This window comes from Ranitomeya imitator, chromosome 5, assembly GCF_032444005.1.
Source record: "Ranitomeya imitator isolate aRanImi1 chromosome 5, aRanImi1.pri, whole genome shotgun sequence".
In the NCBI taxonomy this organism is placed as follows: Eukaryota; Metazoa; Chordata; class Amphibia; order Anura; family Dendrobatidae; genus Ranitomeya; species Ranitomeya imitator.
In genome coordinates, this window is record NC_091286.1 from 5808538 (window position 1) to 5821130 (window position 12593).

Sequence of the window (12593 nt, forward strand, 5' to 3'; positions counted from 1 at the left end):
GGGGCGCTCTCTGTCCTCATTCTCTGGGGGTGGCAGTGGGGGGCGCTCTCTGTCCTCATTCTCTGGGGGTGGCACTGGGGGGCGCTCTCTGTCCTCATTCTCTGGGGGTGGCAGTGGGGGGCGCTCTCTGTCCTCATTCTCTGGGGGTGGCAGTGGGGGGCGCTCTCTGTCCTCATTCTCTGGGGGTGGCACTGGGGGGCGCTCTCTGTCCTCATTTTCTGGGGGTGACAGTGGGTGGCGCTCTCTGTCCTCATTCTCTGGGGGTGGCACTGGGGGGCGCTCTCTGTCCTCATTCTCTGGGGGTGGCAGTGGGGGGCGCTATATATCCTCATTCTCTGGGGATGGCAGTGGGGGGCGCTATATATCATTCTCTGGGGGTGGCAGTGGGGGGCGCTATATATCCTCATTCTCTGGGGGTGGCAGTGGGGGGCGCTATATATCCTCATTCTCTGGGGGTGGCAGTGGGGGGGGGGGTGCTCTGTCCTCATTCTCTGGGGGTGGCAGTGGGGGGCGCTCTCTGTCCTCATTCTCTGGGGGTGGCAGTGGGGGGCGCTCTCTGTCCTCATTCTCTGGGGGTGGCAGTGGGGGGCGCTCTCTGTCCTCATTCTCTGGGGGTGGCACTGGGGGGCGCTCTCTGTCCTCATTCTCTGGGGGTGGCACTGGGGGGCGCTCTCTGTCCTCATTCTCTGGGGGTGACAGTGGGTGGCGCTCTCTGTCCTCATTCTCTGGGGGTGACAGTGGGTGGCGCTCTCTGTCCTCATTCTCTGGGGGTGGCACTGGGGGGCGCTCTCTGTCCTCATTCTCTGTGGGTGGCGCTCTCTGTCCTCATTCTCTGGGGGTGGCACTGGGGGGCGCTCTCTGTCCTCATTCTCTGGGGGTGACAGTGGGGGGCGCTCTCTGTCCTCATTCTCTGGGGGTGACAGTGAGGGGCGCTCTCTGTCCTCATTCTCTGGGGGTGGCAGTGGGGGGCGCTCTCTGTCCTCATTCTCTGGGGGTGGCACTGGGGGGCGCTCTCTGTCCTCATTTTCTGGGGGTGACAGTGGGTGGCGCTCTCTGTCCTCATTCTCTGGGGGTGGCACTGGGGGGCGCTCTCTGTCCTCATTTTCTGGGGGTGACAGTGGGTGGCGCTCTCTGTCCTCATTCTCTGGGGGTGGCACTGGGGGGCGCTCTCTGTCCTCATTCTCTGGGGGTGGTAGTGGGGGGCGCTCTCTGTCCTCATTCTCTGGGGGTGGCAGTGGGGGGCGCTCTCTGTCCTCATTCTCTGGGGGTGGCACTGGGGGGCGCTCTCTGTCCTCATTCTCTGGGGGTGGCACTGGGGGGCGCTCTCTGTCCTCATTCTCTGGGGGTGGCAGTGGGGGGCGCTCTCTGTCCTCATTCTCTGGGGGTGGCACTGGGGGGCGCTCTCTGTCCTCATTCTCTGGGGGTGACAGTGGGTGGCGCTCTCTGTCCTCATTCTCTGGGGGTGGCACTGGGGGGCGCTCTCTGTCCTCATTCTCTGGGGGTGACAGTGGGGGGCGCTCTCTGTCATTCTCTGGGGGTGGCAGTGGGGGGCGCTCTCTGTCCTCATTCTCTGGGGGTGGCACTGGGGGGCGCTCTCTGTCCTCATTCTCTGGGGGTGGCAGTGGGGGGCGCTCTCTGTCCTCATTCTCTGGGGGTGGCAGTGGGGGGCGCTCTCTGTCCTCATTCTCTGGGGGTGGCACTGGGGGGCGCTCTCTGTCCTCATTCTCTGGGGGTGGCACTGGGGGGCGCTCTCTGTCCTCATTCTCTGGGGGTGACAGTGGGTGGCGCTCTCTGTCCTCATTCTCTGGGGGTGGCACTGGGGGGCGCTCTCTGTCCTCATTCTCTGGGGGTGGCAGTGGGGGGCGCTCTCTGTCCTCATTCTCTGGGGGTGGCACTGGGGGGCGCTCTCTGTCCTCATTCTCTGGGGGTGGCAGTGGGGGGCGCTCTGTCCTCATTCTCTGGGGGTGGCACTGGGGGGCGCTCTCTGTCCTCATTCTCTGGGGGTGGCAGTGGGGGGCGCTCTCTGTCCTCATTCTCTGGGGGTGGCAGTGGGGGGCGCTCTCTGTCCTCATTCTCTGGGGGTGACAGTGGGGGGCACTCTGTCCTCATTCTCTGGGGGTGGCAGTGGGGGTTGCTCTGTCCTCATTCTCTGGGGGTGGCACTGGGGCGCTCTCTGTCCTCATTCTCTGGGGGTGGCAGTTGGGGGCAATCTCTGTCCTCATTCTCTGGGGGTGGCAGTGGGGCGCTCTCTGTCCTCATTCTCTGGGGGTGGCAGTGGGGGGGGTGCTCTGTCCTCATTCTCTGGGGGTGGCACTGGGGGGCGCTCTCTGTCCTCATTCTGTGGTGGTGGCAGTGGGGGACGCTCTGTCCTCATTCTCTGGGGGTGGCAGTGGGGGGCGCTCTGTCCTCATTCTCTGGGGGTGGCAGTGGGGGGCGCTCTGTCCTCATTCTCTGGGGGTGACAGTGGGGGGCGCTCTCTGTCCTCATTCTCTGGGGGTGGCAGTGGGGGGCGCTCTGTCCTCATTCTCTGGGGGTGGCAGTGGGTGGCGCTCTCTGTCCTCATTCTCTGGGGGTGGCAGTGGGGGGCGCTCTCTGTCCTCATTCTCTGGGGGTGGCACTGGGGGGCGCTCTCTGTCATTCTCTGGGGGTGACAGTGGGTGGCGCTCTCTATCCTCATTCTCTGGGGGTGGCACTGGGGGGCGCTCTCTGTCCTCATTCTCTGGGGGTGGCAGTGGGGGGCGCTCTCTGTCCTCATTCTCTGGGGGTGGCAGTGGGGGGTGCTCTCTGTCCTCATTCTCTGGGGGTGGCAGTGGGGGGCGCTCTCTGTCCTCATTCTCTGGGGGTGGCACTGGGGGGCGCTCTCTGTCATTCTCTGGGGGTGGCAGTGGGGGGCGCTATATATCCTCATTCTCTGGGGGTGGCAGTGGGGGGCGCTATATGTCCTCATTCTCTGGGGGTGGCAGTGGGGGGCGCTCTCTGCCCTCATTCTCTGGGGGTGGCAGTGGGGGTTGCTCTGTCCTCATTCTCTGGGGGGAGGCACTGGGGCGCTCTCTGTCCTCATTCTCTGGGGGTGGCAGTGGGGGGCGCTCTGTCCGCATTCTCTGGGGGTGGTAGTGGGGGGGCGCTCTCTGCCCTCATTCTCTGGGGGTGGCAGTGGGGGTTGCTCTGTCCTCATTCTCTGGGGGGAGGCACTGGGGCGCTCTCTGTCCTCATTCTCTGGGGGTGGCAGTGGGGGGCAATCTCTGTCCTCATTCTCTGGGGGTGGCACTGGGGGGCGCTCTGTCCTCATTCTCTGGGGGTGGTAGTGGGGGGCAATCTCTGTCCTCATTCTCTGGGGGTGGCACTGGGGCGCTCTCTGTCCTCATTCTCTGGGGGTGGCAGTGGGGGGCGCTCTGTCCTCATTCTCTGGGGGTGGCAGTGGGGGGGTGCTCTGTCATTCTCTGGGGGTGGCAGTGGGGGGCGCTCTGTCCTCATTCTCTGGGGGAGGCAGTGGGGGGCGCTCTGTCCTCATTCTCTGGGGGAGGCAGTGGGGGGCGCTCTGTCCTCATTCTCTGGGGGAGGCAGTGGGGGGCGCTCTGTCCTCATTCTCTGGGGGAGGCAGTGGGGGGCGCTCTGTCCTCATTCTCTGGGGGTGGCAGTGGGGGGCGCTCTGTCCTCATTCTCTGGGGGAGGCAGTGGGGGGCGCTCTGTCCTCATTCTCTGGGGGAGGCACTGGGGCGCTCTCTTTCCTCATTCTCTGGGGGTGGCAGTGGGGGGCGCTCTCTGTCCTCATTCTCTGGGGGTGGCACTGGGGCGCTCTCTGTCCTCATTCTCTGGGGGTGGCAGTGGGGGGCGCTCTCTTTCCTCATTCTCAGGGGGTGGCACTGGGGTGCTCTCTGTCCTCATTCTCTGGGGGTGGCACTGGGGTGCTCTCTGTCCTCATTCTCTGGGGGTGGCACTGGGGCGCTCTCTGTCCTCATTCTCTGGGGGTGGCACTGGGGGGTGCTCTGTCCTCATTCTCTGGGGGTGGCAGTGGGGGGCGCTCTCTGTCCTCATTCTCTGGGGGTGGCACTGGGGCGCTCTCTGTCCTCATTCTCTGGGGGTGGCAGTGGGGGGCGCTCTCTTTCCTCATTCTCAGGGGGTGGCACTGGGGCGCTCTCTGTCCTCATTCTCTGGGGGTGGCAGTGGGGGGCAATCTCTGTCCTCATTCTCTGGGGGTGGCACTGGGGTGCTCTCTGTCCTCATTCTCTGGGGGTGGCACTGGGGCGCTCTCTGTCCTCATTCTCTGGGGGTGGCAATCTCTGTCCTCATTCTCTGGGGGTGGCACTGGGGTGCTCTCTGTCCTCATTCTCTGGGGGTGGCACTGGGGCGCTCTCTGTCCTCATTCTCTGGGGGTGGCACTGGGGGGTGCTCTGTCCTCATTCTCTGGGGGGTTCTCTTCGTCCTCATTCTTGGGGGGGGGGGTCAGCCATGCGTGATGTTGTGATCTGTCTGCCATGTTGCCCACCTCATGTTCCTCTCTTGTCCCTGCAGGAAGGTGAATGTCCATGAGGCTGAGACCGCCGGCGCCATCATGGCGTTCTTCCTGTCGCTGGGGCTGGCGCTCGGCGCTGGACTCTCTTTCCTGCTGCGGATTCTGGTCTGACTCCTCCCCTGCGGAGCCTCGCGGAGTCCTGTGCTACCTCGCGTGTACTCAGCGCTCGCCATGTGACTCCTCTCTGCGGAGTCGCCCTTTATATCATGTCTGGCCGCTCCTGCACCGCTGCCGCTTTTCTCTCTGATATTCCTAACGTATCAGTGAAAGTGCATTTCTTGCTATGGGCCCCGAGATCGAGGGGCCAGAATTGCATAACAAGACCACGGACTTAACATTAATCTCATTGCTTGGGGTGAAGACTTCCTCTATTCACAGTGGCCCCGGGGCCGTACCTCCAGCAAACTTCATTCATGACCCGAGCCCATGCCTGAAGGAAACCCTACAGGTAGTCGCTGGGCTAGGTTTGGAATAAGCTCTACATGTGGCCCCGGACTGTCTGCAGCTCACCCTATTCATGGCCTCAGGACCGAGTTTTCAGTGAACTCTGCTGTGCCTGCAATAAACACTACATGTGGCCCCCGGGGCTGTGCCTGCAGTAAACACTACATGTGGCCTCGGGGCTGTGCCTGCAGTAAACACTACATGTGGCCTCGGGGCTGTGCCTGCAGTAAACACTACATGTGGCCTCGGGGCTGGGCCTGCAGTTAACGCTACATGTGGCCTCGGGGCTGTGCCTGCAATAAACACTACATGTGGCCCCGGGGCTGTGCCTGCAGTAAACACTACATGTGGCCCCGGGGCTGTGCCTGCAGTAAACGCTACATGTGGCCCCGGGGCTGTGCCTGCAATAAACGCTACATGTGGCCCCGGGGCTGTGCCTGCAGTAAACGCTACATGTGGCCCCCGGGGCTGTGCCTGCAGTAAACACTACATGTGGCCCCGGGGCTGTGCCTGCAGTAAACGCTACATGTGGCCCCCGGGGCTGTGCCTGCAATAAACACTACATGTGGCCCCGGGGCTGTGCCTGCAGTAAACGCTACATGTGGCCTCGGGGCTGTGCCTGCAGTAAACGCTACATGTGGCCTCGGGGCTGTGCCTGCAATAAACACTACATGTGGCCCCGGTGCTGTGCCTGCAGTAAACACTACATGTGGCCCCCGGGGCTGTGCCTGCAGTAAACACTACATGTGGCCCCGGGGCTGTGCCTGCAGTAAACGCTACATGTGGCCCCGGGGCTGTGCCTGCAGTAAACACTACATGTGGCCCCCGGGGCTGTGCCTGCAGTAAACGCTACATGTGGCCCCCGGGGCTGTGCCTGCAATAAACACTACATGTGGCCCCGGGGCTGTGCCTGCAGTAAACGCTACATGTGGCCTCGGGGCTGTGCCTGCAGTAAACACTACATGTGGCCTCGGGGCTGTGCCTGCAGTAAACCCTACATGTGGCCTCGGGGCTGTGCCTGCAGTAAACACTACATGTGGCCTCGGGGCTGTGCCTGCAGTAAACACTACATGTGGCCTCGGGGCTGTGCCTGCAGTAAACACTACATGTGGCCTCGGGGCTGTGCCTGCAGTAAACACTACATGTGGCCCCGGGGCTGTGCCTGCAGTAAACGCTACATGTGGCCCCCGGGGCTGTGCCTGCAATAAACACTACATGTGGCCCCGGGGCTGTGCCTGCAATAAACACTACATGTGGCCCCCGGGGCTGTGCCTGCAGTAAACACTACATGTGGCCTCGGGGCTGTGCCTGCAGTAAACACTACATGTGGCCTCGGGGCTGTGCCTGCAGTAAACATTACATGTGGCCCCGGTGCTGTGCCTGCAGTAAACCTCACTCGTGGCCCTGGGGCTGTGCCTGCAGTAAACATTACATGTGGCCCCGGTGCTGTGCCTGCAGTAAACCTCACTCGTGGCCCTGGGGCTGTGCCTGCAGTAAACACTACATGTGGCCTCGGGGCTGTGCCTGCAGTAAACGCTACATGTGGCCCCGGGGCTGTGCCTGCAATAAACACTACATGTGGCCCCCGGGGCTGTGCCTGCAGTAAACACTACATGTGGCCTCGGGGCTGTGCCTGCAGTAAACATTACATGTGGCCCCGGGGCTGTGCCTGCAGTAAACCTCACTCGTGGCCCTACGGCTGTGCCTGCAGTAAACACTACATGTGGCCCCGGGGCTGTGCCTGCAGTAAACTCCACAAAGTGCATTATGCCCAATGTACCCTCTTCAGTGCCAGAGGGGGAGACGCCTGGTGATTGGCCGTGCAGCTAGCACTACAATTATATGTATCATTGTATTAATAGCTTGGTAGCCCCTCCCCCGCGGAGCCAGTGGAGCGTTTACAGTGGGAGGGGCCTGCCTTTGCAGATCGCAGTGTCTTCCACTGATATTTAGAGGGTTTTCTGATTTTTTTTTATTTTTTTTTAGTAAATATTTTCTTTTACATTTTATTTCTGAGCTGTAAAAAAAGAACAAAAACCTGAACAATGTTTGTTTTTTATGAAACTAACAGTATTTCAGTTAATTCATAAAATAATAATTTGTTTGTTTCTCATTTACAATTAAGTCCTTGCTGGAAAGTAAATCCAGTCTCCGTGAGCGTGTTCTTTTACGTAGCAGAGCGGCAGTGTAAAGCATGGGGGATCGATGTAGGCCCTGCAGCTCAGCTGGAGTTACAGCTGTAACTGATCCCATGTAGGTGAAAGGCGTCACTGGTCCCCCGCTCCCATCCGCACGGGCTAATTTGGGGTAGCACCCGTTGACCCCTGCAAGGAGCCCCACACTGCCCCCTGAACATTCAGATGTGCAGATCAGGTACAAGCAGGAGTTCATAAACAGGAAGGGAGTTAAAGTAAGGGTTAAACCAAAAACGTAGTCAGAGGTGGAGCCCAGAGGTCAGGACTGTGTGACTGTGACTAACACGGAATTGGACAAGGTCAAACTGAAGAGCACAGCAAGTCCCAGCAGGCAAGGACCAGGGCAGTAGATGATGCAGCACAATGTATAGAGAACACCTTAATCAGCAAGCAGCGGGTGAGACTGGCTGCAGTGGTGCAGCGAAGACTGGAACCAGATGTTTGCAGGAGCGACACGTACCTGTCCTTCAGGTGACTTCAGAATAATCTGTCCTGTGTGTACACGAGGCTAACGCGATGCCGGGACTTGTATCCGGCAATGTTCACCAGTTTTCCCTCTGCAGCCTCCATTGTCAGTCTTCCCTGAGCTAGTGGGGGAGACCAGCTGCTGTGTCTTGCATACAGGACACAGACATGAAGGATTGCTACTCTACTGCCTCTGTATAGCACATGCAGCAACAGCATGGAGGTCATTATGCAGTAGTATTGAGAAGTGTAGCTGTGAATACAGTTAGAAAGCATATTATACAGCAGTGTACCTGGGAATCCAACAGTGATATAAAGCACTAAAGATTAGCCGCATAAAAGACCTTATACAGCCATACTGAGCAGTGCAGCTGTGCATTACTGATTTGATATAATGTACTTGCTCAAAGTAGCATCATGGAAGATGTTATACAGCAATGTGCTGAGCATTGTAGCTATCAATCCAGCACTTAGGGTAAGATAAACACTGACAAACTCTTAAGATAACATTATACAGCAGTACAGAGCATTGTAGATGTGAATCCAGCACTGGAGTGAGATTTAACTCTTATTTTTTAAGAGGGTTTTGAATGGATTAGCTCTAAAAATCAAAAAAGGCTCATCCCCTTCATTTGTTGTCAGTATTCACACCGTGCAGCCAACACTATGTCACGGATCCCAGCAGTATGTCAGGGATACCGGGGAGGATACCTATATCGTCCCCACTAACACCAATTTGTCATGAACCGGGGTTGTTTGGTTGCCCCTGGTTCCTTCTGAAGGGGATTTATCTATATCCCACTTCCCAGGTCCGGTTTGGAACTTGCAGCTCTCTGGCGCCCCCTTACCCTCAGGTCAGACAGGGTGCTGCACCTAGGATAATTAGTCGCCAGAAAGGCTGCCTGCTATGTACTGGCTATTGGGCACACTGCAGCGAGGGCTATATAAGTACTCCCACACAGGCGGGTACAATAATTATCAACGCTGCCGGTCGCTACAGAGATTCCCAATTTGACAGAACAAGTATGCTGCCACCAGCTCCAATTTAACGGGTCCGAAGCCAACCCTGAACAGTAGTGCAATTCACTTCAGAGGACGCACAGTTCATATAGAGCAGAAGAGATAAGCTTAGTAAAATTATATATTTTACTCCATAAAAGATAGGCAGTATTTACAAAAATATTAAAAAGATATTATAAAGGAGACGAGTCATGTGAATTTTTCAATTACAAATAAACGAGGATTAACAGTGAAAATTGACTTACGATTCTTTCATATCATTCCATGGTATGCAGTGTGCTGGCTGGGGGAGGGGACCTTCCCCACTTTCCTCAGGTCAGATTGCACAGCCTGTCTCCAGCTGAATCCTCCGGCAAAAAGACCCCCCCAAGCATCCTGCCTTACTATGCTAGTCTAGCCCCAATCCCAGGCACTCCCCTTGTAGTGACATCGCTTAGAAGCTGAGACCTCCTTTTTACTTACACTTAAGGAAACTACTCCGCACATCTCGCTGTATGAATTTTATATCTGGAATACACCCGGATCTCTAGGTGCGCCACTTCGGGGCGATTCTTTTAAGTGTAAATATGGAGCAATTACATGAACTGCTTAGGGAGAAATCCGCACTTTGCATGCGCTGTGTCTAGCAGCTTGCGCTTTCAGTGGAAGATAGGTCTACCGATGGACATCTAAAATATGAAACTGGTGTATTTCTAGCCCAACTCGGTGCTGCGATATATCACTTTACAAGAACAATGGAAATCCATGCCTTTGAGAGTGACTTAGACCAGTTTTAGCTAGTACTAGATGGGAGGATTGTCTACCGCAGCTACAGGAGAAATAAACATTCTTTTGGTGGGGGCAATGAGATGTTTGGGATTCACACACACCCACACACGTATCAGCTGGCAGAAGCACAGCGAGAAGGGGTCAGAGCCCACAGCATGTGTGCTAACAAGGAAAACTAAAAATCATATACATTAACGTGACATTTGTGTTGTACATCTTTGCTGTTCACATGTTCAGTCTTTTGTGTAGTTTTCTTCCACTTCAGGTTTTGAAAAGGAAGGGGTTGATGTCAAGGTCTCTCAAGTGGCTCCTGCTGCAATCCGCCACACACTCGTCCTTGTAGGTCCTCTACAGTGGCGTGAGATGGACTCTACAACCCACACAAGTGGCTCAGGTAGCGCAGCTCATCCAGGATGGCACATCAATGCGAGCTGTGGCAAGAAGGTTTGCTGTGTCTGTTAGTGCAGAGGCTGGAGGCGCTACCAGGAGACAGGCCAGTATATCAGGAGCCTTGAAGGGGCCATAGGAGGGCAACAACCCAACAGCAGGACCGCTACCTCCTCTGTGTAAGGAGGAGCAGTGCCAGAGCCCTGCAAAATTACCTCCAGCGGCCACTAACATCCATGTGTCAGCACATGTGACAGTGGAGAACGTTCTGCTGCCTGCAACATCCTCCAGCATGACCGGTTTGGCAGTGGGTCGGGTGGCATTTCTTTGGAGGGCCGCACAGCCGTCCATGTGCTAGCCAGAGGTATTCCTGTAGGCGAGGTGCTCCTGTGAGCAAGACAGGGTGGGTGAGATAGGATAGGCAGGGACCCCACTCCTGACACTGGAAATGAAGTGGCAGCAGTTTACAGTAGTCAATCATAGCTCCGTCTTCATCAGTCCCAGTGACATGAGACGTTAACTGGGGTCTCATGAATGTGGGAGCAAATGGGGCAAAACAATGTACAGAATGGAGATGTAGCACATGGGCAGAATCCAAACAAGAATTACTTGGCTTCTGTACATTGCTAACCACTGAGCCAACATACTTACCAATGATCCATCATACTAACCACTGAGCCTCCATACTAACCACTCAGACACCATACTGACTACTGAACCTCCATACTAATGTCTGATCCACGATGCTAACCGCTGAGCCTCCATACTAACTGCTAAGCCTCCATACTAACCATGGAGCTACTATACTAACCACTGAGCCTCTGCTAACCAGTCTTCATACTGATCACTGAGCCATGACACTAACCACTGAGCCTCCATACTAACCACTGAGCCACCATACTAACCACTGAACCATGATCCTAACCACTGAGCCTACATACTAACTACAGAGCCTTGATACTAATCACTAAGTCTCCATACAAACCCCTGAGACACAATACTGAGCCTCCATGCTGTGACGAGACAGCATTTGTTCTTGGTTAGGCCAGACTTGTTTTTCTTCGGTGGATCAAGAGATATAGGACATTGTTCACGTGAGCCTAAATGTTGACTCTTGAATTGATTATTATGTTGCTATCCTTGGAGAACAGGGACACTGGGTAATTGAACAATTGATATTTGCTAATGTGTTGGTTACCCATTGTACCAGGTCAGTTTGTTGACCTGCAAGCATTGACCTCATCCCACCTTCCTCCTGATCTGTGGATGATGGCCTCAATTATAAAAGGGGATCTGCCTCTGGTCCCAGAGACATTCTACAGGATGCCAGTTTAGGGGACCGCTTTAAGGGCCCTAGCTGGAAGAATACAGATCTGCTCCATTGACTACTGAACCTTCAGAGACGTCTTGAAAAATCCAGGTTGGGACAATTGGGTCACCTGGCCACATACCTCACTGCACTCAACTTCCTGTGATTGCCGCTACCTCCAGACTGGGTGCCCGCCAAAAGCGGGGTGCTACTGATTTTGGCAGTGTCACATACCTGCTTCTCATCATGTGACTCGGGGTTGCGCCTGCAAGGGTTAATCTACCCTTTCCCAGTCCAACATTCAGCCTCTGTCCTATACTGTAATGGGAGCATAATTCACACCCCAACATGGACCACGCACCCCGCTCATGCACGCTGCCACCACTCACCGAACACACGGGCGATGAGTACCGGAAATATTACTACTATTTGCCAATCACCAGGATGACACACTCTAAGGCTATGGATTCTTTAGAGCATACAAGGTTCAAACTTATTAAAGTTTTAATAGAATAGGTACAGTGCTTACAATAAGAGGATATAAAAATATGGAAATAAAAAGTGACATACAAATATGCAAAACAGCTATAAAAATAAAGGGAGAAAACTTACAGAAATATCTAAACTTTGCAGTCCGGCATTCTGCTCCCAGAGGGGGGGATGAATATGCAATGGCTCACATCAGCTTGGCTGCCCCTCAGTCTGAACGTGTTTCTATGTGTAAAGGCCTAATTTATAGCGTTAACCTGGGGGTCTGATTTCTAGACCAGCCTGTCAGGTTAATCCAATCTTTGGCTTGTGACTGGATCCTGGCTATTTTACCAATGAATACATTATTTTTCTTTGAACACTCCGTGTAATCTTTCTTGGAGTAAATATACAGTGTTAGGCTGCAATTTGGCGTCTTCCCATCAAAGGCAGTAGGAGGTGTAAAGTGTTTCCAATTCTGTGTATTTTCTAGCAATCCCCCTGGGGTGGCTGGAGACCAGGAGACTGCCTGCTCAGGATAACATAGGTCATGACCTTTGTGAGAGCTGCAGTCTAAGGACAGATGTTAATTTACTGCTGGTCATACATCCATACATATACATATTTCACTACAGGTAGTAGGCCCTGGTTGCCTTAAAGTTGCAGCTGCTCTAATCCCAGCGGAAGTGAGACTATGTCTTTTGCACCATCTTATGTACTTGCTGGGAATGTTCTATATGATACTGTCTGTTGGCGGTTCAATAAAATATTGGCACGCTGTTTTACCCTCACCCTGTGTTGTCTGTGTAGTGTTCTGCCCACTGGAAAGGAGCGTGGACGTTCAGTGGTATGAGCCTTGGTCCATGCGGTCTTTCTAAAGACAGCCGGGCCAGTGGACGAGAGCACCCATTGACCCCCGTGTCACCATATTACTCAGCACGGCTGATCCATTGTAGCTGCAGGGAACCAGTGTTCGTGAACACCGTTCAAGGGCTCCACAACCCGGAATGAATATAGACAGTCG

At 55.2% G+C, this 12593-nt stretch overlaps 1 protein-coding gene across 3 annotated transcripts in view; it reads left to right on the plus strand.

Annotated features, from left to right (window-relative positions):
* The window catches only part of SLC29A1 (solute carrier family 29 member 1 (Augustine blood group)), a 64856-nt gene extending 57756 nt beyond the window's left edge, over nucleotides 1–7100 (plus strand). For all 3 annotated transcript variants that reach the window (XM_069768253.1, XM_069768254.1, XM_069768252.1), the window contains one exon: nucleotides 4513–7100. In XM_069768253.1, coding sequence (XP_069624354.1) covers nucleotides 4513–4624 — 112 coding nt within the window. In that variant the 3' untranslated portion in view covers nucleotides 4625–7100. The remainder of the gene's footprint in view (nucleotides 1–4512) is intronic.
* Nucleotides 7101–12593: the final 5493 nt, after the last annotated feature.